Genomic DNA, 24908 nt, shown 5'->3' with positions numbered 1-24908 from the left:
GGAGATTATCAGGTTTACTCCTTGCTGCTAGCCAACAGGCTCTGACTACCTGGAGAAGGACTTTTTAGAAGGGTACGTGGCAGGACAAGGGGTAATGGCTTTAAACTAAAAGAGAGTGGATTTAGATCAGAAATTATTTACTATGACAGTGGTGAGGGCCTGGCACAGGCTGCCCAGAGAAGGTGTGGATATCCCACCCCTGGAGGTGCCCAAGGCCAAGTTGGATGGGGCCCTGGGCAGCCTGAGCTGGTGGGTGGTACCAGAGGCACCATTCCCTTTAACCATTCAACACTATGCCTCTGAATTTCCCTGCTGTACAAACACACCCCTTCTCACTGCAAGTCACAGTCTGTAGCATAAATAAGCAACACAAGGAGTTTCTCCTGTCACGACAGTCCTCAGCCCTGGAACTTCCTGGCTGAGAAGGAGCTCAGTGCTGTGCTTGATGGCTGTGAATAACAACCCCCAAGGTAGGTGATGTGCCCCCGTCTTGCCACAGCCCTCTAAATGTAAGTGTCACACAGAGCAGAGCTCAGCGCTGTTCCTCCATTCCCTGTGAGGAGCTGCAGGCCACCATGGGGTGTCCCCTCACCCCCTGTGCTCTGGGCTGAGCAAACCAAAGGACTTCAGCCACTTTTCACACACCTTGCTCTCCCATCCAGATCCTTCCCCATCTTCAAAACCCTCATTTTGGACACCCTCTCATGGCTTTAAGTCATTTCAGTCATTATATTGCAGTACCCAAACATGCACCCAGTGCTCAGGAGGAGACTGGAGCCTTTCCAAAGAGGAAGTGGAGCCTTGTGCTGCAGCAGGAAGGCTGGAGGAGCACCAGCTCTTTCAAACATCACTGGGGAAGAGCAGCACTGAGCGTGGGTGATGGTGAAGCAGCCATTTTGGCTCAAGGAGGAAGGACAAGTGGGATGCCAATAGCCACTTGAAGCTGTGCTTGCTTATCTTGGAGTCATAAGAAGGAGATCAAGGGCTCCCTGCATGTGGGCAAGGGATGATTATAGAACTATAGACTTACCTGTGGATTTGGGATCTGAGCACCCCAGCCTGTTTTTCCACTCCTGAGCCAAAGCCCTGCTGGACACATAAACTAGCCCCTGAGCTCAGATAAGATTTCTTTATAGACCCTGAGGACTGACAGCACTTACTAGCCTCCACCTTCTGCCCTAAGACACCTGCTAAGGGGGCAATAACTGGGGACCAGCTGAAGCATCACCTGTGTTCCCACTGGGTGATGCCACAAGGCACACTGCAAGGTATCTCATCAACCTCCCTCAGACAGATGCCATGCTTTCATCAGCTGGAGCTGATCTAAATAATCTCTGCAGGAGCTGCTGTGTTGGCACAAAGCAGCAGCTGAGTGCCACAGCAATGTCTGCAAACAACTCCTGCCTCTAATCAGCACAGCCATGCTGTAAAAACACAAGTTTTTACCAGCTGCAACTACTACAAGTCATGGCCAAACACCTCTTAATCCACAGTCCCTATGGCAAAAGCCATTCCTGTGTAGTTTCATCCACATTTGCCAGCCTGGCCCACGGGATCTCGACTCTCCTGCTGTCTTCCAGTTTGGGCCACAGGTCATTTACCATTTTCAGGAGCCTATGGGACACACAGGAGCAGTAACCATGCTCTATCACCAGCTACTGATAGATCTGGCCCTGGTGGCCACCCCAAAGAGCTGTGCAAACATGCCTTCCCTCAGTGCCATGTGAGCTTACGGTTTGCCTGACCTATAGTATTTCTACACCGTGGTCTCTCCTGGGGTGTTTTCCATGCCTGCTTCTGGAAAATTAATGGCCACAACACAAGTGCTTTGTTGGTTTGCTTAGCTGAGCCACCACAAGTCTCTGGTTCTGGTAGTTCTGCCAACTTCCCAAAGGAGCAGACATTCACAGAGTGAGGTGAGAGAGGAGAGCAGGGGCAGTGCCTGTTTAGGTGTGGTGTAGCACAAGATAAAACCAGGCACTCTGTGACAGTGACAGCCCTCAGGGTTTAAGCCAGCAGGGCAGGAAACAGTGACACACCTGACTCATGGAATGAGTGCACTGGGGAAGGAAGGGGAAATCACCTCTTTCACCACTTCTTTTGCTCACCAGCTATTTCCTCCTTCCTCAAACAGTTCCAGGACTTCATCACGTTGAAGCAGGCTGTCCTGGTGAGCAGGGGAGTTTTCAAAATCACCTGTAAGGGCAGGAAGTCGGGAGTTTCAAACACATTTATCCTCACCAGTCAGTAAGCAAACCCAAGGCTTGAAATGCCAGAAAACAATAAAAAGGAATTAAAAACTCCCCCTGCAATTCTTGCAGGGGATGACCCCAGCACCCGCTTAGCTTGGGACAATGTGCATAGCACCTCTGTAGACCAGACCAAGTGCTCTTTGCCCTGCTGTCACCTGCTGTTCAGCTCTCCAGAGCTGGCACGCTGCTGCTGTCACCGAGGTAATGCATTGCCTTCCTGAGGAAAGCGTGCCATAAAGCTGGAAGGTGCCTTCTGTTACCTGTCAGCAGGAAAATGCGTCTATAAAACCTCCTTCTTGCCAGGCACAGAGTAATGGATCACTTCAATTATGATCCATGGCTGGGGGAGGAGCGGGGATGCTAGGAGAGAATCAGTGTTTGCCTTCGAGTTTAAAGCATTTTTCTGCTTCTCCACCTATCCTATAAGGGCATCAGCACCAAGTGGGAGCAGCACCAAAGAAAGAACCGGGATGAGCTTTGGGGATAGTGAAGACTGCTCTTCCTTAAGAGGGCTGTGCTTGAAGGTAACCCAGAGTTAGATCAGAGTAATGCTTGGTAGAAAAGACGCTCTGTGCACTGCTCCTGTGAAGCTGCCTTCACAGCGCCGAGCGTGGAATGTGCTGGAAATGGTACAGCTTCAGCCCCTCCCAAACCCCATGGAACTAATACAGACTGCACTGCGATACATGATTTCTCACACATGCACACAGCCCTTAAATACATTTCCGAGCAGAGGAAAGAAAGATGCACAAACGACACTGGAGAATAACAATAAATAAATAAATAAATCTCCACTTAGCCATTGAAACCGCAGTACCTCTCCTTTAGTTGCCTCTTTGGAAAAAGCAGTGAAACGAGTGCATGAAAAACCATTATTTCTACTCTATTTACTGAGCACTCTTGACGGTGACATTAGGACGAACACCATTGCCTGGCTTGTTCTAACCAAGTTACTGCATGCAAAGTAGGGCTCTGATAACATTTATAGCAGATTTCCTCAGAAGAGGAAGAAATGTGTCACAACAAAGGCCTGTCAGGTGCAAAGCACTGAACAGCCGTGCTATCTGTGGGTACACAGAAGTGATGCATCCTTACCCTGTTTGCAAGGCAACAGCAATCATTCAAATTCAACACACTAAGTTTTTTTTAAAAAAATGGTTTCCTACTTAGATTTATTTTTCCTTTAGTAACACAGTTTAGCATTTCAGAGTTTTGCATTCTATACTCTTACACACTGTCCTTGTTTATTAGCATTTGAACACAAAAAGACATAGCAAGACCTCCAAACACAAATAAATACAAAAACACAATATACAGTAAACTGAAATACAACATATAATAATGCTATTGGGAAATTAAGACATGTTGCTAATTCTTTTTTTTTTTTGTTGTTGTTTATTATTATTATTAACAACATGGTTATTGCTGAGCAATAAATTATACATTTTAAAATTGTTTTTCTCCCCTAAATGAAAAGGACAAGAATCACTGGTTACCAGATCACTTGCACTGTATCCTTACAGCTATTGATAATTAAGACAGGCAGAATATACACAATCAAATGAGGTTGGCCTTCTTTGGTCTTTGTTTTTGATCATAAAACTGAACACAAGTGTACCGTTCACTGAAGAGTATGAGATTAAAGAAATGGTTACACAAGTCTTAAACACATTAATTTGTACATTATTCTTGATCACTGATGTCTTTCCCATAGATATTTCTTACAGAATTTCTTGGAAACAAATGTCAGCTTTAGTTTTCCCAATTATTACGTTGTTCCATGCATCTTAAAGGTTATCCTCCTTGTCTAAGAGATATGGACCCAATTTTAGCCCATCACCTCATAATGGGGTATTTTTCACAGCTCTATAGTTACCACTAAATCATTGGAGTTTTACAGCTTGTAGAAAAAATCCTGAACTTTCCCGTTTGTTTTTTTTTTTTTTCCTATAAAACTGAAAAAATATATCAACCAAACATCAGCTATAAGAAAAACAAAATATAGGTGGATCACATGGTGCATCAGCAACAATGGAAGCTTGTACCTTCCCATTCCACAAGTACAGATTATACAACTCTCTGCCAGTGACGCAGGTCATAGTTGGAAGATGTGTCCTTTCAGACGTGAGCTATTTTCAAATCCAAAGCTCAGAACACTATGCAAGAAAATGACCCTTACGAATGATAATGCTGGTTTATCTCAGTAACCCTTAGACAGAGTCAAATTTTATCACTACGCTTCACACTGCCAGCAATGGAGCGTGTGAACACCGGCATCGCTAAGAAGTTAAAAAGTCCTTGCAGAACTGGCAACCAAATTAAAAGCTTAGTTCCAAAGGACCAGAAACACAAACACCACACAGAGACAACAAACCCTGAATGGGTAGGTTAGTAAGCCACAGAGTTGGGATCCAGATATGAATGTCACATCAAGTCTGGGGTGTTTGGATCCAGGATTTTGGTTCAGGTGCTCCTCTGTGAAATTTAGAACTTATTTGAACCCTAAGGAACTAATCCTAACTTGGAGAGAAAAAAAATAAAACAAATAAACACAGCCTTCACTAAGATCGTGAAATGGAAGACAGAAGCTGCAGTCTTGCCCATAAATTAGAAGAGAAATAGGAATAGTCAGATCCTTTACATCTTGTGTATCTCTACTCTTCTAAATCTCAAGAAGATGTCCCTGAATTGGCATTCCACAGTTTTCCACAACCTTCATTATCTGGTGCTTCTCAGCAAAGGCCTGGATTAAGAGGCAGGAAAGAACAATTAAGCCCTCCATATTTTGGTTTAAAGAAAAGGAAAGAAAACAAACCTCAAGAAAGAAATGGTCAGCCACACTACAGGCTGGCAGATCCAAGATTAATCCACTGTAAAATGGTATCATTCACCCACCTGTTGAGAAGAGAATCAAGAGACTTTGTTGGGTGTTTTTGAACAAAGAGAGCAGGACACACACATTTGCTGCAGTTATTCACACCAACACGTTGTGCTGGCCTTCCACTCCACAGGCTGGGCAAAGCACAGCCATGTTGGTAGCAACATAAAGGCTGCCATCCATGTACAACCCCAAATCATGACAGCTTGTATTCTAGCCCTTACTGTCTTGATGTGGGCCTTTAAGGTATGTCAACTTGTTTTCAGTTCCTTTAAAAGGCAAATGTATTAAGAGTAGAGCCTAATGATTGGAAGATGACACTACAGAACTGGATCCTTTTCCTTAGCCTCAGCTCCAGGAGATTCCTTATGCAACTCAGGGCAAATCACATCTCAGCCTCAATTTCCTTTTTCCAGAAGAGGAATAGTACTTGCTATAAGAAAATGTTTGCAGATACAGAGCGCTTACTATCCTGTACACAGCACAAAAAGCTACTCTCAGACTAAATTCCAGAATTGATCATTTTTAGCAATGTAGCTATGATTTCTAGGTCAGTCAAGATATAGAGGTATTGACTGAATGGGATAGGAATTCTAAGAAGGGGTCCAGCTGTTTTCTATTATTTTTTATTCCTTTTTTTTTTTTAGAGTGAATTTGCATTTAATAAGCTGCCCATCTTTATGTTTGTTCCAAATGCACAAATCTCCTAATTAGCTGAGTATAAGGAAAGACGTGTCATAAGTGACATTCCAAGGTCTCCAGAAAGGCTACACAATTTGCTCATTTTCCCAGCCAGTAAGTGGTTTGTTTGCGATACACAAGACTTCAGACATGAAAGACGGGAATCCAAGGTTTGCCCTTAGCCCAGATCCTCCTTTAGCAGGAGCAAGTTATATTTGCACCACTTGATCAGGTAGAACTCGGGGGAAAAGGGTTTTGTTTCATCACTTCTACATTAAAAAGAAAAAAAAAAAAAAAAAAAGACTTTGCATATATGTGTGCATGCATGTCTGTTTGTATATGTATGTACCTACAAAATAACCAGTACTTTCAAGAGCAAAAACTATGAGATCAGGTATGCAACCCAAGAATTTTTCCCTCTCACCTATTTGTATATTTGCATAGTTAAATCATAACAAGGCATCAATACTGCAATAACACTTTTCATTCTTCTGTGGTTCAGGCAGCTTTTCTTATCACTCCCTAAACGCTTCTCTAAACAGCACCAGTGTTTTGAAAACAGAACAAAAACAACAGAAACCCTGCATTGTTGGTGAAATGCCTGTCTCACGTGATGGAATACAGATACAAATAGGTGGTGTCTTTTGATACCCCAACTCAAAGAGACAAAATTGTGGCAAGCTGAGAAACACGAGCAATACAATCACAACCTAACACTCACAGGTTCAACGCTTAAACCACAGCTAACAAAAATCTCTACTATCTCTGCATTTGAGAAATTCACCAGGCACAAAAACAGGCATGTATCTTCAACTTTCCTTTTCTAAGAGGGTTAATCCATTGGAAAAGGAAATAAACCATATTTCATATTTATAAGAAAGGGAGCATGTTACCCACAACATTTTTTTTTATCCATCAAAATTATGCCACCCTTCCTATCTTCCTATTGCACTTTCTCTCTGTGAACATTTACAGTACGAGGCTGAAATCAACATTGCATATCGTAAATCAGCAGTTGAAGGTGTATCATGTAGACAGTAACTGAAACAAGACCCCTTTAATTAGATCAGAGGAGTAACATAGACATTGTCAATCATAATAATCACAGTTGGTCTTAAAACTGAAATAGTTTCATCCTGTTTAGAATTCGAGACTTTCTAAGTAACAGATGCACACTCGCTGTGCTGAATGGTGCACAAAAAGGGCAACATCCAGATTCTCACACACTGGCATCTCCCTTCGGAAAGCTGGAAATGAAAGAGGCTTGTACATCACTTGGAGTGTCATCATTAAGAAAGAATACCAGCAAGAGACTTCAGTTGTGCGCTGCTAAGATCTACTAAGCAGAGGGAAAAGAAGACTCTGTTGAAGAAATGCTGTTTGTAGTAGTACAAATACTTTGGAACCCCTTGTGACGGTGGCATACCACACGGGTTAGCCAGGGACTCTAGGGAATACCTGGGGGCAGAGCGTTTCTCCATTAATTATTTAGAATAGACTGACCCTGAACACTTTGGATATCTGGGTCAGAAATACCTATTTTTTTAAAAACGATAAAGGGCATCTAAATGATGGAAGAAAAATCTAAATAATTTAAAGTGTTGAGTAAAGCACCAGGTATCTTTTCTTTTCAATTTAGAGAATATACAGTGGCCTTGTTATCACAAAATGCTACATACTCCTTGCTGGAAAGTAGAGGAAACAGATTTCTATGTACACAGTAAGAACTCTGCAGAGACAGCCTGTGAGTTCTGCGGAAAGAGGAGTGTTACAGTCAAGGCTTCAGGTATCCCACAGCAGGCGGTGTGTACATTTGTGTAGCGAGATCCCGGATTTCACAGTACGCAGGGTTGTCAAACTGGAAATTCTCTGGCAGCTTCACGTAGTTTTAAAAAGTAAGTGCAGTAGGCCTCCGTTTTATTAACTGTGATAAAAAGCATATATGCAAAAATATTTTTATATCGATAGCACATTACTGCATTATAAAAGCTGCCCAAGTGAAGCTGAAGATTCTGGCAGCTGGTGCTTTTGGCACTTGGGAGATGTGGAAAGCAGCATAGAGATCTGTGAAATAACAACAGTGACTGATGTTTCTGCTACAGTGATCGGCATTAATACAGTTAGCAGTGTTCATATTTAAACTTCTCTCTGAAGTTTCTGAGTCAATATCCCGCTAAGAGGAGACATTCAGATCTCTTAAAGCTACTAGTTTGGGCTGTGTGCACACTCAGGAAGACTTCCCTATTAGCATACACTTTTCAAAGTCCTCTTTCAGTCACAAAGGCTGGAAACTCTTTTTTTCCTCCTCTTTCGGAGCCTGGATTTAAAAGCGCAATTCTGTCACAGGAGTTGGAAACTGTAGTCGCAAATCTGCAGAATATGCTGGGCCCTGCTTATACTAGAAATCTCCTCCAAGTCCCAGATTGAAACAGGATATAAACTGTTTTGAGATGGCCAAACATTTTCATTTAAGTTTGCAAGACATGCATTAGCAATGGGAGGAGAGTCCTTTGGACATTTCCACTTGGGAATCCTGTTTTCAGTAAAATTCTGTGATGCACAAACACAAAAGCTCTGCTGCCTACATTCACAATTATTAAAATGACACGAATCGAGCGAACCTACGCCCTAAAGCGTAAGTGATGGGTTTGCTTGTGCAGCCTGCATAAAACTGCAAGTGCCATTCAATTATATCTAGAGATATAGACGCAGGTATATCTATAGATATTTATCTCTTGTGCAGAACGTCCTCCTTGTGTGCTAGAAATTAAATGCTAGCATGTGCCTCCATATTTTAGCTTGCACCTGTTGACAGCTATGTACCATAAAGGGAATACAGTACCTGGACAATGGAAGGCAAGAAAAGGAAGACAAGTTGCTACTGACGATCGTGATGGTCAGCAGCAGGCAGTATTCTAGCAGGTGCCTGGAAAACCCATGAAGACCACTTAGCATGCACTGTATATTCATAAATACTTCTTGCAGGCACTGTGTGTGAAGGCACAGCCAAAAAAGACAACAGCAAAGACAAGCTGAAATACAAAGGCATGACTTCAACTGCACCTTAGACAAAAAAATTGTGACTATGCCTCAAAAAAGCAGAAAGCTGATACAACCTGACATTATAAAGACTAAGATGCACCATCTTCTTTCGAGCCCACAGAGGCTTACCACAGCAGTGCAAGCCTGCTCTACTTAAGCGGTTCCTGGACTTTAGAAAGCACCACAGTCAGGCTATGTCACTAGATTTGCTTGTCACAGACTATTAAATAGAAGCAGATGAACACAGCAGGTTGCAATCAGCATGTTTCAGTGCTAGCAAATGCTTTCCACTAAAGTTCAGGCTGTTAGAATAAAGAAGGCCGTGCATTCCCTGTTAGAAAAGCTGTCATGAGCACATACATTCACAGCCCCACAGAGTTCCCCGGATGAGTCTGTTTAAAGTGATGCCACCTTATGACCGCAAGCATTAGAGGAAAAATGTCGCCCTCCTTCATGCTGGCCATGGAGACTGTCTAGTCCAAGCTCCATAGGAGCACTGAGCATAACGTTTTGGCACCTGTGTAAAGCGGATTCAGCCACGGCCAAGCCACAGAAGCTCCCAAAGCCAAAGGAATGGGTTTTGGCTTATATTTGGAACACCACAAGGTGCCTAAGGGCTTTGAAGTCAAGGTTAAACATTATGCCTGAAGTCCAATTAAACTACTATTTCAGATATCAGAATTAATCTGAATAAAAAGCTATGGTTTATAAGCAGCACAGCACATCTAAGGCACATGTATGCATGCAAGCCACCATCACTGTATTAAGACATGGCTGATTTGTCCTTAAGAAGCAATGGCTGCTAGTACGGAACAAACATATAGGCTTTTTCAGCACTAATCCTCCTCCCCAATACTGAAAATACTATATACTGCTGACAGCATAATTTGCAACATATATAGCTTGATTGGAAAGCATGGGGCAGAACTTTAAAAACTGTACAGGATTCCGTTTAGAACTCCAAAGTTCAACAAATGCCCTATTTTAGGGTGAAAACAATTATAAATCTGATAATGATGCACAGCATCCATGAGTGATTTTTCCTTAATTTTGAAATAGTGTCATTAATTACGACATATATTGTAGGTTTACATTTCTAAAGAGAAATAACAGAATTGAATAGTTTTTTTTCCTATCACAAGTGATAACCAGTGTTTGATTTCTTCTATTTTTCTTCCAAGAAATATCAGTCTATCAACAGTTTTAAAATAAAATGTTTTCTGTAACAATAGAACTTTAAATAAAAATATGATTTTGATTCAGATACTTTTGAGAAGACATGGATACTTTTCCAAGATCTTCTTACAAAGTAATTATTAAAACAGAGACCAGATGAGGCCTTAAAAAGACAATTATATTTCAGACAAGATTGCACCTCAGTTTTTTCAAATAATATAATCGCAACATTACTTCATTTCTTCTTTTAACATGCTGACAATTTCCAGCTAGCCCACATGTGAATGTATTTTTGTATTCTAGCTTAAAGAAATAAAAGTCAGTAATTTATTCAGCACATACTGTATATGTCTTTTCACCTCCAATGGACTAGATCATTAATAAGTTAAAAACAAAACAAAACAAAACAGAAATTCTCTCTGACCGTAATCATTATCCTCATGAGGGATAAGTGATTCTTCAGAGTTTAAGTGTTGCTAGTTCTATTAAAAAATATACCATAGTATGATTTCTTAATGTGTTGCTACTTTCTCATTTGGACCCTATGCAGTTATGCCTTCAAACTCTTCCATCTGTTCCACAAGGTGGTTCTGTGAGCTTTAGGACCTCTGATTGAAGACAAACTGATATAAAACCCCCAAATGGAGTTGTCTTCTGTTTAATCTGCCTCCCCGACCATATGTCAGGGGTCTGGTAGATCCGATGTATCCACTATGACTTTAATAAAAATAGTATCATCTTTAATATACGTTCCATTCTCTAGAACAGTTTGAGCCACAAAGACTGGGCAGCCAGACGCAATGTTCATTTCTCCAGTTGGCTTCTTGAAACTGCTACTGTTTGGATCCGGCTTGAAAGCATCTCCTAAGTGGCGCCGAGACGGACCCTGATCCATTAGCATGAGAGTCACTTTCTGCTTAAATGGCCAAGGAAGCAATGCATCATATTCTCCACGCATTATGACAAAAAACAGCGACAAGTGCGTCCCCTTGCCCATGCCATCTCCATTAAGGTAAACTCTGGCACACATCTTGTAGCCAAAGTATCCAGTGTAAAAGGGTTGGCTGTACAAGGACAGAGTCTTCCCCATGACTGCCTCTTGCTTCCGACGTTTATAATCTCGAATCTTCCAAATTAACACTCCATTGTAACTAGCAGTTTCTAAAACTTGGAATCGGAGGTCCATGTCAGCCAGCCGAATATCGTGAACACTCAGCATCTGATCGTGCCTGCTGAGCTGTGTCTCCAGCATGCCTGTTAGAAAATGGAGAGGATGTGGGGTAAGAAAATAGGCTTTTCTCTAAAGACTTTAAAAACTGATCATCAATACTGTTAGTTTATACACAAACATTTTCTTCTCCAAAAACCAAACCACATTTGGTCACCTTTGAAACAACTTCCACTGCCAATAGTTTGCCAGCTAGAAACTAGGTTAATTAGGATTTTTACATTTGTGGGTGTTAATGATGCATTCAGTATGAGTAAACTATTCAAATCATCTAAAATTTTGTCTTGCTAGTGAGCAACCGAGGCTTCTGTATTTTGAGAACATACTTGGAGGCATAATCTGTAGCTTATTAGCCTTGGGAGGACTCACAGTTCCTACATAACCCCTCTGAAATTCAAAGGGAATTTCACCCACCAATTACTCAAAATATTCTTCTCACACACCACTTGTCTGAGAAGTGTAGTAGTTACCTTGCCTAAAGTACATGATAACAGAACGGAAAATTCAAGCTTAGCTCTGCTTTATATGGTCACTTACCAAAGGGAAGGCTGTCCCTTTTCCCTTGCATGAGAAATAATGCCTTACGCTTTGCACACTGACAAAATTGATCAACATGCAATACTGAAAAGGAGGTTTGTTGTATACACATCTATTTAAATGTTAAGTTCTTTGGCATTATTATTTAAACCCTTATATATGATGTATACTATTCAGCAAGTATGACATCAACCTTAATACCCAAGCACATCTCATAGTAATTCTTTGGATCAAATACAATTCTGTAACAGACAGCAGAGTAGGTCATTTCAGCTGGATAATACTAATGTTAATCTACCCATGGATGAGAACAAATGATAGAAAATGACATCTCAATACACTGAGAATGCATTTAAAGAAGATGCTGAAAGCTACTGGCTTTCAAAGATCAACTGAAGAAGTGTTTATAATTAGTTATAATATTGTAATCAAGAGGAGGATCAAGAAAACAAAATAAAAGAATTAAGCCTTAAGAACCAGCTTGGAATCAATGTCACAACATTGAAGTGACTGTATCATTTCCTATGCATGCATGAATCACAAGAATCAGAATTATTGATGCTTCCACAGGAAAACGATAACGAAATTTGCATTCAAAGGTTATCCTTTTTCCTTCTGCAGCACTGCCAAGTACCTCAGTCCATTGTGCTTACACTTACTTGTATTTCGAGCTCCTTGCCCTGCAGTTTTGTCAACACTTTCCAGCTCAGTCACTCTATTCTGGAGGGATTCTACACTGCTCTTCATGCTGTCAGCCTCCTCCCAGTTCTGTCGGAAGGGACGGATTTCTTTGTCCAGTTCTTTCAGTTTCTCTGCTTGACTGTCTATCACTCGCTTTATGAAACAGTAAGTTAGAGTTACAAGAAAAAACTCAAAATAACAAAAAGACATAACTTATGCAGAATACACAAGGACTATATATTCGTTATAAGATGCATTTTCAATACAAACAAGTTTTACTTACAAATACTGAAATAACAAAAAATTAGAACACTATCAGAAGTATCAACACAAATATTTCAAAACAGGACTGTTAGAGTGCCTTTCTCTAAAGACTTTTTAAAAAAGCTTTTCAATGCAAGAACAATATTCTAAATGCTTTTACACTGGTATTACGGGCTAGTATTTGTCGGGTATTTTAGAGTACTTAAGTAACATAGTATGGGCATAACTTACCATGGTGTGAATCAAGTGACTGCTTGCGTGCACGCTTTTATCACTGGATAAAAGCAAATTAACTCACTCCTCAGGAAAGCCATCAGCACTCTTGCTCTCCACATGGAGTATGAATACGTGCAGACACAGGGGCATTAGCAAACTACAAGCTCCTATCCATCAGTTATCCATTTTGTGCCCATATCATTAGGAGTAAAAGCTCTACGTAGCATAAGCAGAACTAGCACTGCTAACTCCCTTAATCACTTTTGAAATTGCCACCTTTCCTAAATTCAATAAATCACACGTGCTGAAGGTGCTTGCTTATTGAGTTCATTAGTTGTTTTTGTGGGTTTTTTGTTTGTTTTTAAGAAAACAAAAAAAAACAACTGATAAAACATTACAATGTTACAGATATTATATATATTATTTATATATATATATATAAATAAAAGACTAGTATTCCCAAAAACAGGAATATTGCAAGCACCTCAGTATATTTTACGGGACAACATATTCCCCTAGTCTACCTCAAATCTGACATAAGAAATACAGAGTACTTAATCTCATCACGGCTAGCAGGAATTTTAGCCAGAACCCCATAGTCAGTTGTAAAGTTCAAATGGTAACAGAAATATTTGAGTCAAGAAACTACTTTTGCTACCACCTACAGTTAAATTCCAAGTCTAACTTTACAGTTGATTATTATACAGTGCCAACACATGCAAAAATTACTTTTCACTTCTTTAAAAAAATTATGTTTGAGTATAAAACAAGAAAAAAAAAGTTAGTTTGCATTTGCATTCTTGTTAGCCATGTGGATTCAATGTTCCCCACTGATGGGGAAAACCCTTTTGCCTCACAAAACCTTCAATTTCCCTTTTAAACATTTGCTTTTTAATCATGTGGTTTCAGTTATATCAAAAGTCTGTAATGATTAATTGATGGCTGTCAATTTGACAAGCCAGCTAGCAAAATCATGTTCTTCTTGGAGTGTTTTATTCTGTTGTGGCCCAAAACCAGTAAGTAATCCAATATATTTCAAGCTTAACCATTTATTTCTATGTCTTAAAACAAGCTTATATATATATATTATTTATATATAGCTTATATATATACATATCACTTGCAAAATTAGGACTCTGTCATGGAAAACTGTGTCCTGAATCTTAAATTAATGGCTATAGTCCCATTAAACAGCAACTTTCCTGGACATAATGATCATTAGCTACCAACACAGTCACATCCTTTCTCTTGGACTTAAAATCATCAGAAAATAAATTAGGAAACAGCTGTTTGCTATACATACAAAAGGAAACACTCAATAGAATGGCATGAACGAACACCTTGAGACCAGAGCCACAGGACATTAATTCACAGTCAAAAGTAGAAGTAAATGTAAGATGTGTAAGTCTGATGTTTTCCCTATACCCACACAAAAATGAACTCTCCAAGGCAAGGACAATAACATGCTTAAGGATTTATACAATGCCTCACACAGAGATGCCCTCATTTCTGACTGGGTCCTTTTAACATTAACACAGTACTAAATAAAATAAACACATTCTTTCACAAACTGGGAAAGTTTCAAAGGTGCTGAAGAGTTGTAAGCTCTTTTCCTTTGGGGAGAATGTTTTTCAGAAGCTGCCACCAGGGACCAACTTCTCTCCATCAACACGTGCGCAATGTTCTGCCTTTGTAAATGTACAACCAATGTGGAGTTTAAGCTTCTGGCTGACAAACATGTAGCCTTTTATCTCCTCCACCTCTTCATGTAAATTCAAAAAATACAGAGTAATTACAAATAGACTTTATTCCATGCTTGTTTGTTTTTAAAGGAATCACTTTACCCACTAGGGACACAGTCTCCCTCGTGCTAGGAGATACTGATGTATTAATCTGAATTTAATGCAGAAGTGGAGAATTTCCTTCTTTCTAATTATGCCACTAGAAAGCACACAGATGTCTCACACTGTACTCATAAATTTTCAAGTAGATATCAATTTTCTGAACTAACTTTTTATTCCTGCAACTGACCTCTCCAGATCATTAATCCAGAGTAATACCCCGATGAAAAACCTGTTCAGGGCTCTTCTGGATATTGATTTTCATCTAGGTTTGTATTTTTAATATATTATTTCAGAATTTTAGCACCATTATTTATTAAAAGAATTCAGCAAGTTTCATGAGGAAATTTGAAGGAAACCATATTTGCAGCTCTCTCTCAGATGTTCCTAATGGACACAAGTGATAGAGCAAAACTGAATGGCAAAAGAACACACCAGGAAAGGAATAACAACTTTGATTGGAGGAACAAACTGTGCATCCTCCCTTCTTTGAAAAAATGTATTACCTATTAAATTATTTTATATTCATAAGATTGTTATGCCTTTTGTCTTTAATATTTCATGTCCACACTCAGCTTAAGGCTTGGCTTACTACTATGATGCTCATAAAAATGACTAGATACTGGATGTGAAAGTTCCTTTCCACAAAACAATAGCTGATCACATGCCCTCAGAATCATGAACAACTACACCATGTTTTCTCTATTTTCCTTCTTGTCACTGGTTATTGAGACAGCATATGTCAGGCTTACAAATTAACTTACCTCCAGGCAGACTCAATTGGCAATATCAATACATACATGGATTAGCTTCCCAGTGTCAGAATGAAAAACTGTAGGCATGCAGCCACACCCGAAACTATCATCAAACCAAGCAACAATGACTAAGGAAGACTAGAGTGGTTACCATGTGAGCAGAACATGGCAAGATTAAGTGCTGTAAGGATTTCTCCCCTCTGCTGCAGAACTTAAGCAGTAGTTTGGAGACTTAAACCCTTCTCGACTATTGTACATCTTTAGTTCAAAATGCAAAGTGAATAGTAAATGAAGGAAATACTTTCATTTAATTTCCTTTAAAGCAGATATTAAAACATATCTGATATTGTGGCAGAAAACATATTAGGGTAATGTGTAGGCAATACTTGCATAGAAGCTTGTTAAATATCTCCTGAGGTTTCCCTAGCTGCAGTCCACATCATGGACACTAACAATTTCCAGTATTCGAGTTCCAAGCTAGGTCTGCAAAGTATGTCAGCTTGGACCAAGCATCATGCTGGTGCATCCAGAGAACTTCTACTTTAACGCTGGTTTGTGGCCAGGTGATTCAGATCACAGAAAAAGAAGCTCACACCTACTGGCAAAGGAATATATAGACATATTTTCCTCAGAAAGCTCAAAGGATAACAAAAATACTGATTTTTATAAAGTGCTTCAAATGCATTGTGCTAAGTTGGGATTAATTCTACATCAGATTGATTTCACTCTTAATTAATAGCTTTTAAAATACAAAAAAAAAAAAAAAAGAAATATAGTTGAATGTATTAAGCATATGACAGTTTTAAGATGTTGATCTTTTACTCTAGTTTGACAGCAGTTATGATTGTTCTTCAGATAATATCTGTAACTTTGTTTTTAACCATTCTCCTTTTTTAAATGGGGCTCTCCATTTTAACCCAGCCTAGGCAATTGCTGTGCTCTAGTAAAGTATCTTCTTCCAACAAACACAAGCCAGCTGCTGACAAGAATAAAACAAAATCAGAAAAGCTTTACAATAAGCTAAACTCTGCCCCCTTTTACTTACAACACCTCACTTCACAAGTGTAAACGTACAGTAGAGAAGCTACTACCATTTCTGCTTTAATGGGGAGATTCTAAATTTCTTACCTGTAAATGAAGTATTTTAGATTCATTATTCCGTAGCATTTCCTTCTGTCTTTCAATTTCTATTTCAAAGCTACAAATCTGATTATGTAAAGTTTGTATACTCTTGTTCTTTTCCAAACTTTCATTCTGGAGCAAGGCCACCTGGAAAAAATTCTACAATTACTCCTGCCAGAGTTTATTAAAAATACCTATAACTTCATTTGTTGTAAACTACCTTACACCCATGAAAGAAATGAGATCCTAAGGAAACCTCTCTCTATGTGTTTAAAATAAATAAATAGATAAATAAATAAACAAACAGAACAACAACAAAAAGTAAACAAAGATGAACAAAACTAGTTATTGATAGCTACTTCTCCACTTCCACAGAGTGGTACTGGTGCAATTTGGGATGATAAAAGTACAGATGGGATACAGAAACAGCAATAGAAGTTATCCAAGCATAATCTTTCCTTTGTTTAGGTTGTAACCGTGTTGTGGAACTATGACTGCCTCGTTAGTGCAACAACCACCGTTGACTTGGTTGTGGCTTGGAGTTTGGAAGAAACCACCTGAGCCCTGCACACACTGCTAATTAAGAAAGCATTAATCTTCCCCATACATTCCTATCTATTCTGATCTGTAGAAATTTCAGTAAAAAATTGCCTGAATGGGATTGGTTTGGCTTCACAGAATGTCACGGTGATGAAAACTCCTGAGACAAGTGAATACAGAAAGGATTCATGCATCTGAAGGAAAACCCAATGTGTCTACTAGTAGAGCCAATAGCTACAGAGACAGACTGCAGACTATATTCTCTCTCTGTATTGACATTTTATAAATCCATTCATTAGTGACTCATTCTGATTTTAAAACATGAGCCTTGCTACGGGAATATCATATATTATATCTCCTTGGAGATGAAAGTAATACATTAAATATTCTCTGTTACTGCAGATACACACTATTTTCCGCTCCATTCATTAATGCGGTTTGGAGAAGGGTAGTGGTGGGTTGCTTCTATTATTATTTTTTTTAAATCTCATTTTCCCTAGGCAAGACTAGTAAGCAACAAAAATGTAGAAAATAAACAACCCAAAATAACATTTGGATAACATTTGGACACATACTGATTAGTTCCACAGTTAGATCTTTATGAGGATAGGAAGCAATACCATTTTTGACCCACTAAAATCTTCTGATAAACATTCCACATTAAGACCAATTACTTGAATGCTTCCTGTTCTCAGGATCTAACTCCCTCAGCACATACACAAAAGTTTTTACCCCTGATGTGGACACCACTGTAGAATTCCAATACTTTAACTGCCCTTAATCAGACAACATAGGATTACCTACATGTCACTACATTCCTAGGCTCAAGAAGCTATTTAATAAGGTAAATAATTTTGATCACTATACTAGTCTAATGTTGACAAAATAGACTGTCAGAGACCACAAGCATTCAGCACGTTCACTGAAAAGGGGTCCAGAAATAGAGATACCATACTTCATATTATCTACTATCTAGTGTTTATCTACTTTTCAATTTAGCATAGCACATGTGAATATAAACACACTAACTACAACTTCCATACATGGAACTTTAGCAGAAGAGGTTCAAAAGAAATGAGACAAGGCTAATTTTGCCAGTACAGAGAGAGAAACAATCCTGAGGCAATGCATTCCTAGGTACTAAACAAAACTTCCAAGAATAAGTGCAAATTTAAACTAGTACCCCTGCCTCCCACATAGTTCTAATCTGCTGGGTTGCCACTTTAATTTTACATCCTCCTTTTCCTCAATGATTCAGTGTTCTTTAGTCAATTGTGATCCTTACATTCCTCGTCTCTCACTGTTTCCTCCCCAGGCCTCCCAGTCATCAGGCAGTTGTGTCACCAGCTTTACATTTCCATTTTTGAACAAGTTATAGTATGTGGGCTTGTCTTGTGCTCAAATTTTCCACACACTTTTACAGAACATAAGAAAAACAGAATGATGTCTTGCAGTCTTTAATCATACAGAGCTGTCAATGCTAACTCAGTAATTGCAGTTTGGTGGCAATTTGTGAATAAAAAGTCTTTAATGCTAAGTAAATACAGTTTCCTAATTATGTTTGGCATAATCTTTGGAATTTAGGGTAATTAAATTAAAAACAGGGTAAAGGAAACACAGCATCCATTTATGAACTGCATCAACAAGTGACTTCCTTTATTGTCCCATATTTGCAATACCTCAAGGAAAAAGTGTGTTCTTATTCAGCAGTTTTTCAAATAAAGCCATTCTTTTGGTTATTGCTTACTAAAAAAGAATGGAAGAAATCCTCTTACACCACAAAGAACTGGATTAGGGTAGACAGGTCCCATTTTTAAGTCACACATTAAAAAACAAAGAAGAGTTTATACTGCATTTCCTTAAGACTGGGACAAAGGCAGAAAGTTATATTAAAATCCAGGAAATCAATTGAAATTCATTTGTTTCCAACGCCAGCGCCACGAAACCTGTGGGAGTTAGCAAGCCTGTCCCATCACAGTGACCAAAACACCGAGTTTTAATTTGTCCCACAACATTGTGATCCCAGATTTGAAATCTGATCGGCTTTTAATTGCTTTTTGCTAACAACACTATTCAAATACCAAACTTGTAACTCAGCACAAGCTTTGCAGCTCTGAAGACTTTCAGCTTGCATGCCTCCATGTCACTGCTGGGGACATAGCTCAATATGGTGACTGGGATTGGGCAATTTTCTTCTTCCCCCCCATATGTATCACAGCGAGTATCCCTAACGAAATACAGACCCTCAGAAACCAGTGACAAGATTTCAACAGGGCTGAAATTTCGGTGATATTCACCAGCGAAGCTAACTTTGCACTGTCTTTCTTCAGTGCAATTTTCAATTTTCAATTTTTTTTTCTCAAAGAGAACAACGAAGTTACGAATCATTTTAGTACTCTTCGCTAGAAAACTCACAGACATATGATATGTGGTTATTCTGGTAAGTTGGCACTGTCTTGGGATTTCCAGTGATTCAATTCTTTATTATGAATAGGAAGAAGTCTACAAAGCAGGAAGTGGAAAAGTACAAAAAAATTTGGTCTTTTTGAAAAAGAAAACATTAACAACTATAGTAAAGTGTATACTGTCTTAGCTGTAGAAGAGAGAAAACTGCTGGGCACTTTTTAAATGCTGAAGCACCTCTCAAGACAAAAGGCAATCTATTCTGGAAGTCACAGGGAACACTTTCCTTTTTTTTTTTTTTTCCCCTCCAATGATGTAGAACAAATGGTATAATTTTAATCAAACTCAGGAAAAAAAGAATTAAAGATATGAATTTGTATCTGTTAAAACTAAAACTCATGTAGTTCCTAAATTAAAAAAAAAAAAAAAGCTCAAGTGCAAAAGCAAACTGAAGTATTGATATTGACCAAACTAAAATTTACTGATGCATTAAAAATTGTATGTGAAAAAAAACCTGCACTACATCTCTCCCAAGCTCAACAGTTTCCTTATGGGACTTCAGAATAAAAAGCAGACCGTGCACTAATACACCAGGGATAGAACTACATTTCACTGTTTCTGTTAAATTCTGCTTTAAAACTATATGTTCTGTGGCTGCAGGGTCCTGTTGGAAACTCATACATAACAGATCACTGTCTTACACCAAGAGCAGAATGTGCTTTTTAGACAAGCTTACTGAATCCGTTTGCAGACTGCTGCAAGATGTCAGAAGTCAGAAACCACACATACACAATGGCCACTGAGCTAACACTGGAATCATTACTCTCATTTAAATCACTCTAGAAAAACCTGAAGGCCTTCTGAGTCTTGTGCCTGCAATTGTAGAATGGTTCTAGTAATTCTGGGATCCCTACCACCACCATGGAGAAAAAAGAAAATAAAAGACATTATTTAATGGTTATGTATACCATTAAACTTTTTCAAAAATGTAAGAAAGCAGTGACCTGTTCTGAAATTCTCTATTTTAAAATCAAAGATGTAACCATCCGCTCTCCAAATCAACTTTAATTCATTTAAACTGTTAACAAGATCAGAGCTATTACTGGCGGGATTTCCAGCAATTTCCAAATACCATATATTCTAAAAACAAGTAATGCCAAAAGGATGCACTGCAATGAAAACTTCACTCTGATCCAGCACTAAAGCAGAAATCGTCATGGCAAGATTCACATAATTTAACTGAGCTACAATGATTTAATTAACCTTTGCAGGTCATTAAGTTTGGAGAGCAAGTGCAAAAACAAATGAAATAAACAACTGCTTTATTACCTGGTATTTCTGATAATGAAATTCCTTGAAAAATACTGACGTAGCAGAAATATAGCTCATAGTACTGCCATAACTTTCTGAACCCTCTCTTTTGAAGGAGATAGCTCAGGGAGGAAATTTAATATTGGATAGTTTATCTATGTGAACAGAGTGTTTTAATTACTAAGATAGCATGGGGAAAATTGCATATGGAGTTGCAAAGCCAAGGTTCTCATAGCATTTTATAATAACAAAGTTATGCTATGTGGCTTGAATGCTTTTGGAGCTTACTATTGCTTTAGCTGTGCTGTTGAACAGCTGTTAAACAGAAAAAAAAGTGCTTCTTCTAGTACTTTTATATGATTTAAAGAAATCAATGAAAATTAGAAGTGAGTAGAAGATATACCTTATTTTCTAGAGCATTGCTCCACTCTTTCAATAAGTTAACATGCTGCACTGCTGAGCTGGCTTCATGTGCTTTAATTTGTTGGTTTGTTCCCTGTGACAACAAAGAATTTATACATTTTAGCCAATTCCACTTCTTTTACACCTACAAAGAAAGAGTACATCAAGACATCGAACCAACAGTATGTATTTTGGTTCACGGATGCATGTTGCAGAACAGTAGGGAGAAGGGAAATCTACTTGAGGATTTACAAAAGTCAGGAATACATTTAGTAGAGCAAGTGTTTTATACAACTGCCATATATCTCCATCCAATGAACTTGACATGTCAGAGACAATAAAGATGAACAAGATTTACAAAATAAATTGTATTTCAGTCTTCTGTGTAGTTTTACACTAAATAAAGCACAATAAAACTCTCGAGTCATAGAAAATCTAGAACATCCAATTCCCCAAACCATAATTTAAACTTCTGTTGTATTTCATAAACAGCTTCATAAGCACAAAATTTCCCGTCAGTTGAGTATAAGAGACAAATATTTAAGATAAACTTATCATCACTGGAAACTGCCAGCTTTATAAACTACTTTGAGAGATAGCACCATGACTACTTTGTCATCCTAAAACGATTGCTCTACGATATTCAGATGTGCTGCCTCTGCACAACCTATAAGTGCTGTTACAAATAATCACTATATAAAAAGTTTACAGAACACACATAGATCATATACAGAGTACATAAGATGCAGACCACGTTATTTTATTTGCATCGTGTTGCATTACACCTACTTCATTAAGTACTTTGCAACGCAGAGTATATTAGTTTTCATTGTAGTTAAGTTGCAAAGAAACCGAAAAGGTTTCAATGATCCTCAAGGTATGCACTCTATATAAAATACTAAAAATATATATGTGGATATATGTACATATATGCACACATATACATACATAAAATGAATGGCAATACATACGACATAACAGTGGGTAGGGTCATTGCACTGATCAGTTCTACCATTAAGAGCATTACTGGAAACACTTAAAATGATGAATGCTCATTATTTAAAAAAAACTGGAAATACCTGCAGGAAGCAGTTTATTGAGAAGTGTTGCTACTTACAGTTCTTGTCTCTTTAAATTATTATGAACTAACAAATGAATGACACTATCTGATAAACTCAATTTTTTCCTGTCAGCAGTTTCTGAAATTTCCTTCGTAATCCTTTCATAATACAAGATATATGATAGCGAGCAGAATATTTTAAGAGACTGGAATGCTAATATACTGAAACTCAACTCTAGTGTTGGACTTCCTTTAGTTTTTTGAAATATTGCAGGGAGTGCCAGCATTAAATAAAACTTTTTTTTTTTTTAATTAGATTTCATGCTATGTTTCAATTATACATGTATGTGCACACAGACATAAGAATGCACATTAAAATAGATGTTTCATGTGGACTAATCTATGTTTAATTTTAATAAAAATATTAACACACAAATGAAAGAAAATATAAATGTACTTAGCTCAAGAAAATAAATACTTTCACATAAACAACTGAAGTTACTAGTCTGTTTGCTAAAGAACATAAGTTACTTAACTATTATTCTGTTATGAAGTTCTTGAAATGTATCATCTCCCTGTTTCAACAAGATGTGGCTAACAAATGAACTCCCAAACCACTGCATAAAAGTGATGTTTTGGGTTTTTTTAATATATTTTAATATAGCTTATTTTTAAAATGAAAAAAACCCAAACATCTAGTACTTAATCACTCAGTGCAACTGGATGACTTTTTCTTAACCAAGATTAGAGAAGTCCAGAACTTTCATGTCAAAGAGTTAAGTTCTACTTGCAGATTTTCATCAATTGGGAAGTATAATTGTTATATACTGACCTGAAAAGTGCAGCCATAACGCTTAAAACTACAGGTACTTGGGGCATTAATACATTCTGACAAATGTGCATTCAACTGCAATAGGAAAAAAATGTGAGTTTTGGCAGAAGACGTTTGCATGATAATGCTCAAAACATAATGGGCACAGGTTATCAGGTTTGTAGTGTGCCATTTGCAGAACATACAATACACGTGTGTATATTTTCTCCAGTCTGACCTAAAGTGCAAATACTATATATACACATATGTAAACCACACGCACATGCCAATACAGTATACAGTGATACATTTAGTATACAGTGAAACTTCTACTAAAGACTATTTCAATAGGCAGCCCAATTTAAAATTAAAAAAAAAAAAAAAAAAGCAAACAAGGCACTCTGCAATTATTTGCCTGATTTCACTTGACTTTAAAGAATGATTAATCTTTTCTCGCCAAGTGATTCTTACTGGTGTTCTGGGTAAGTCTTAAGATCAGTTTCACTGTAGCAAAGTACATCTTTTCTATTCTAATTTCATGACGAACCAGATTTTCAAACAGAACATGCAATTCTCAGTGCCAAAATTTAACAGTTAAATTACACAAAAAAAGACTAAACAAGCACTGCATGAAACAGACAAAGAGCTTTGTAATAAGTACAGTTAAACAACTTCTAAAAATGCAGTATACGGGATTTAAAACGATTAGTAAAATGCCTGCATTTTTCAGATTGAGATTTATTCCAGCATTTTTTTTTTAATTATCGTGAACACATCCACTTTTCATTTTCAAATAAACCAATTCACAGAAGCATATACATATATACAGACAGCAGCCATCACAGCACAGAGGGCAGCAGCTGGATGCAAACTGCCCAAAAGTTGGAGCAAAGAGCCATTTTGGAAACAATAGAACAACAAAGCCTCTCTCTTCAAAAAGAGAATCTGCAGTTTGTATTTCCCACAAAGCAGACAGGAGCTAGAATCTAGCTCCTTAGCTGGCATCGCTCTTTCGGCTTTCAGGATCTCACATGAAATTCCCACACAGTAAGTCCCATATGCCCCAGCTCATCCACCTTCAAGGAAAGAAGGGGAGAACCAATTCTGCTTTGAACATTTAGCTCTGGAACACAAAGGACAGACTTTGCAATCTAATACCAAGATGTAGTCAGTCACTCATCTCTGACGCACGCCTATATGATCTAAACACTATCTGTAGAAATCCATGGTAGAGTTTCAAAAGAAACACATGGTTCAGAAAAAAATAAGACCAAATAAGAACGAGACGTGGTAAAAAGGCTTTACTAGAATGCCACATTTTTAACTTTACCAAACTAGAAGTCTGCCAAAGAGTTACAAATTGAATATGAAAAATCGCCAGTTATTCTACAGTAAGATATTCATTTTTTGTGCACTACAGGATTTTCTCAAACTGTTAGGCAGGCATTTTCCCATTTTCGGCATTAGAGTCATTGTCCCTAACCATGCAGCTAAGTAATATGCATATGTATATATAAACAGTATCAGAAAAGAATTAAGCAACAAGTAACAACAGATGATGCAAGGCATGCCAACTGTTTAAAGCTCTAATCCTACCAATGGTTCCAGAACTTATTTTTGGCTATATGGGCATAGAAGTGTAATTTGTATGGTGTATTGATTGATCCAGGCTTTAATGGCACTTTTTTTTTTTTCTTTTTTTTTTTTC

General features: G+C 38.1%; 1 protein-coding gene across 11 annotated transcripts in view; it reads right to left on the bottom strand.

Moving 5' to 3' along the window:
- Positions 1 to 3594: 3594 nt before the first annotated feature.
- Positions 3595 to 24908, bottom strand: part of TRAF3 (TNF receptor associated factor 3) — a 69370-nt gene continuing 48056 nt past the window's right edge. For 8 of the 11 annotated variants that reach the window (XM_085225663.1, XM_085225661.1, XM_085225669.1 and 5 more), the window contains 5 exons: positions 23222 to 23296; positions 21331 to 21423; positions 16680 to 16820; positions 12454 to 12628; positions 3595 to 11283 (listed from right to left, as the gene is read on the bottom strand). In XM_085225663.1, coding sequence (XP_085081789.1) covers positions 10712 to 11283; positions 12454 to 12628; positions 16680 to 16820; positions 21331 to 21423; positions 23222 to 23296 — 1056 coding nt within the window. In that variant the 3' untranslated portion in view covers positions 3595 to 10711. The remainder of the gene's footprint in view (positions 11284 to 12453; positions 12629 to 16679; positions 16821 to 21330; positions 21424 to 23221; positions 23297 to 24908) is intronic. The other 3 variants (XM_085225667.1, XM_085225668.1, XM_085225671.1) reach the window with 3 other exon arrangements.

The sequence above is a fragment of the Meleagris gallopavo genome, chromosome 5 (assembly GCF_905368555.1).
Source record: "Meleagris gallopavo chromosome 5, MGAL_WU_HG_1.1, whole genome shotgun sequence".
NCBI classification, from domain to species: Eukaryota; Metazoa; Chordata; class Aves; order Galliformes; family Phasianidae; genus Meleagris; species Meleagris gallopavo.
The sequence above is the reverse complement of the archived record's forward strand: the minus strand, read 5'-3'. Positions and strand labels throughout refer to the sequence as shown.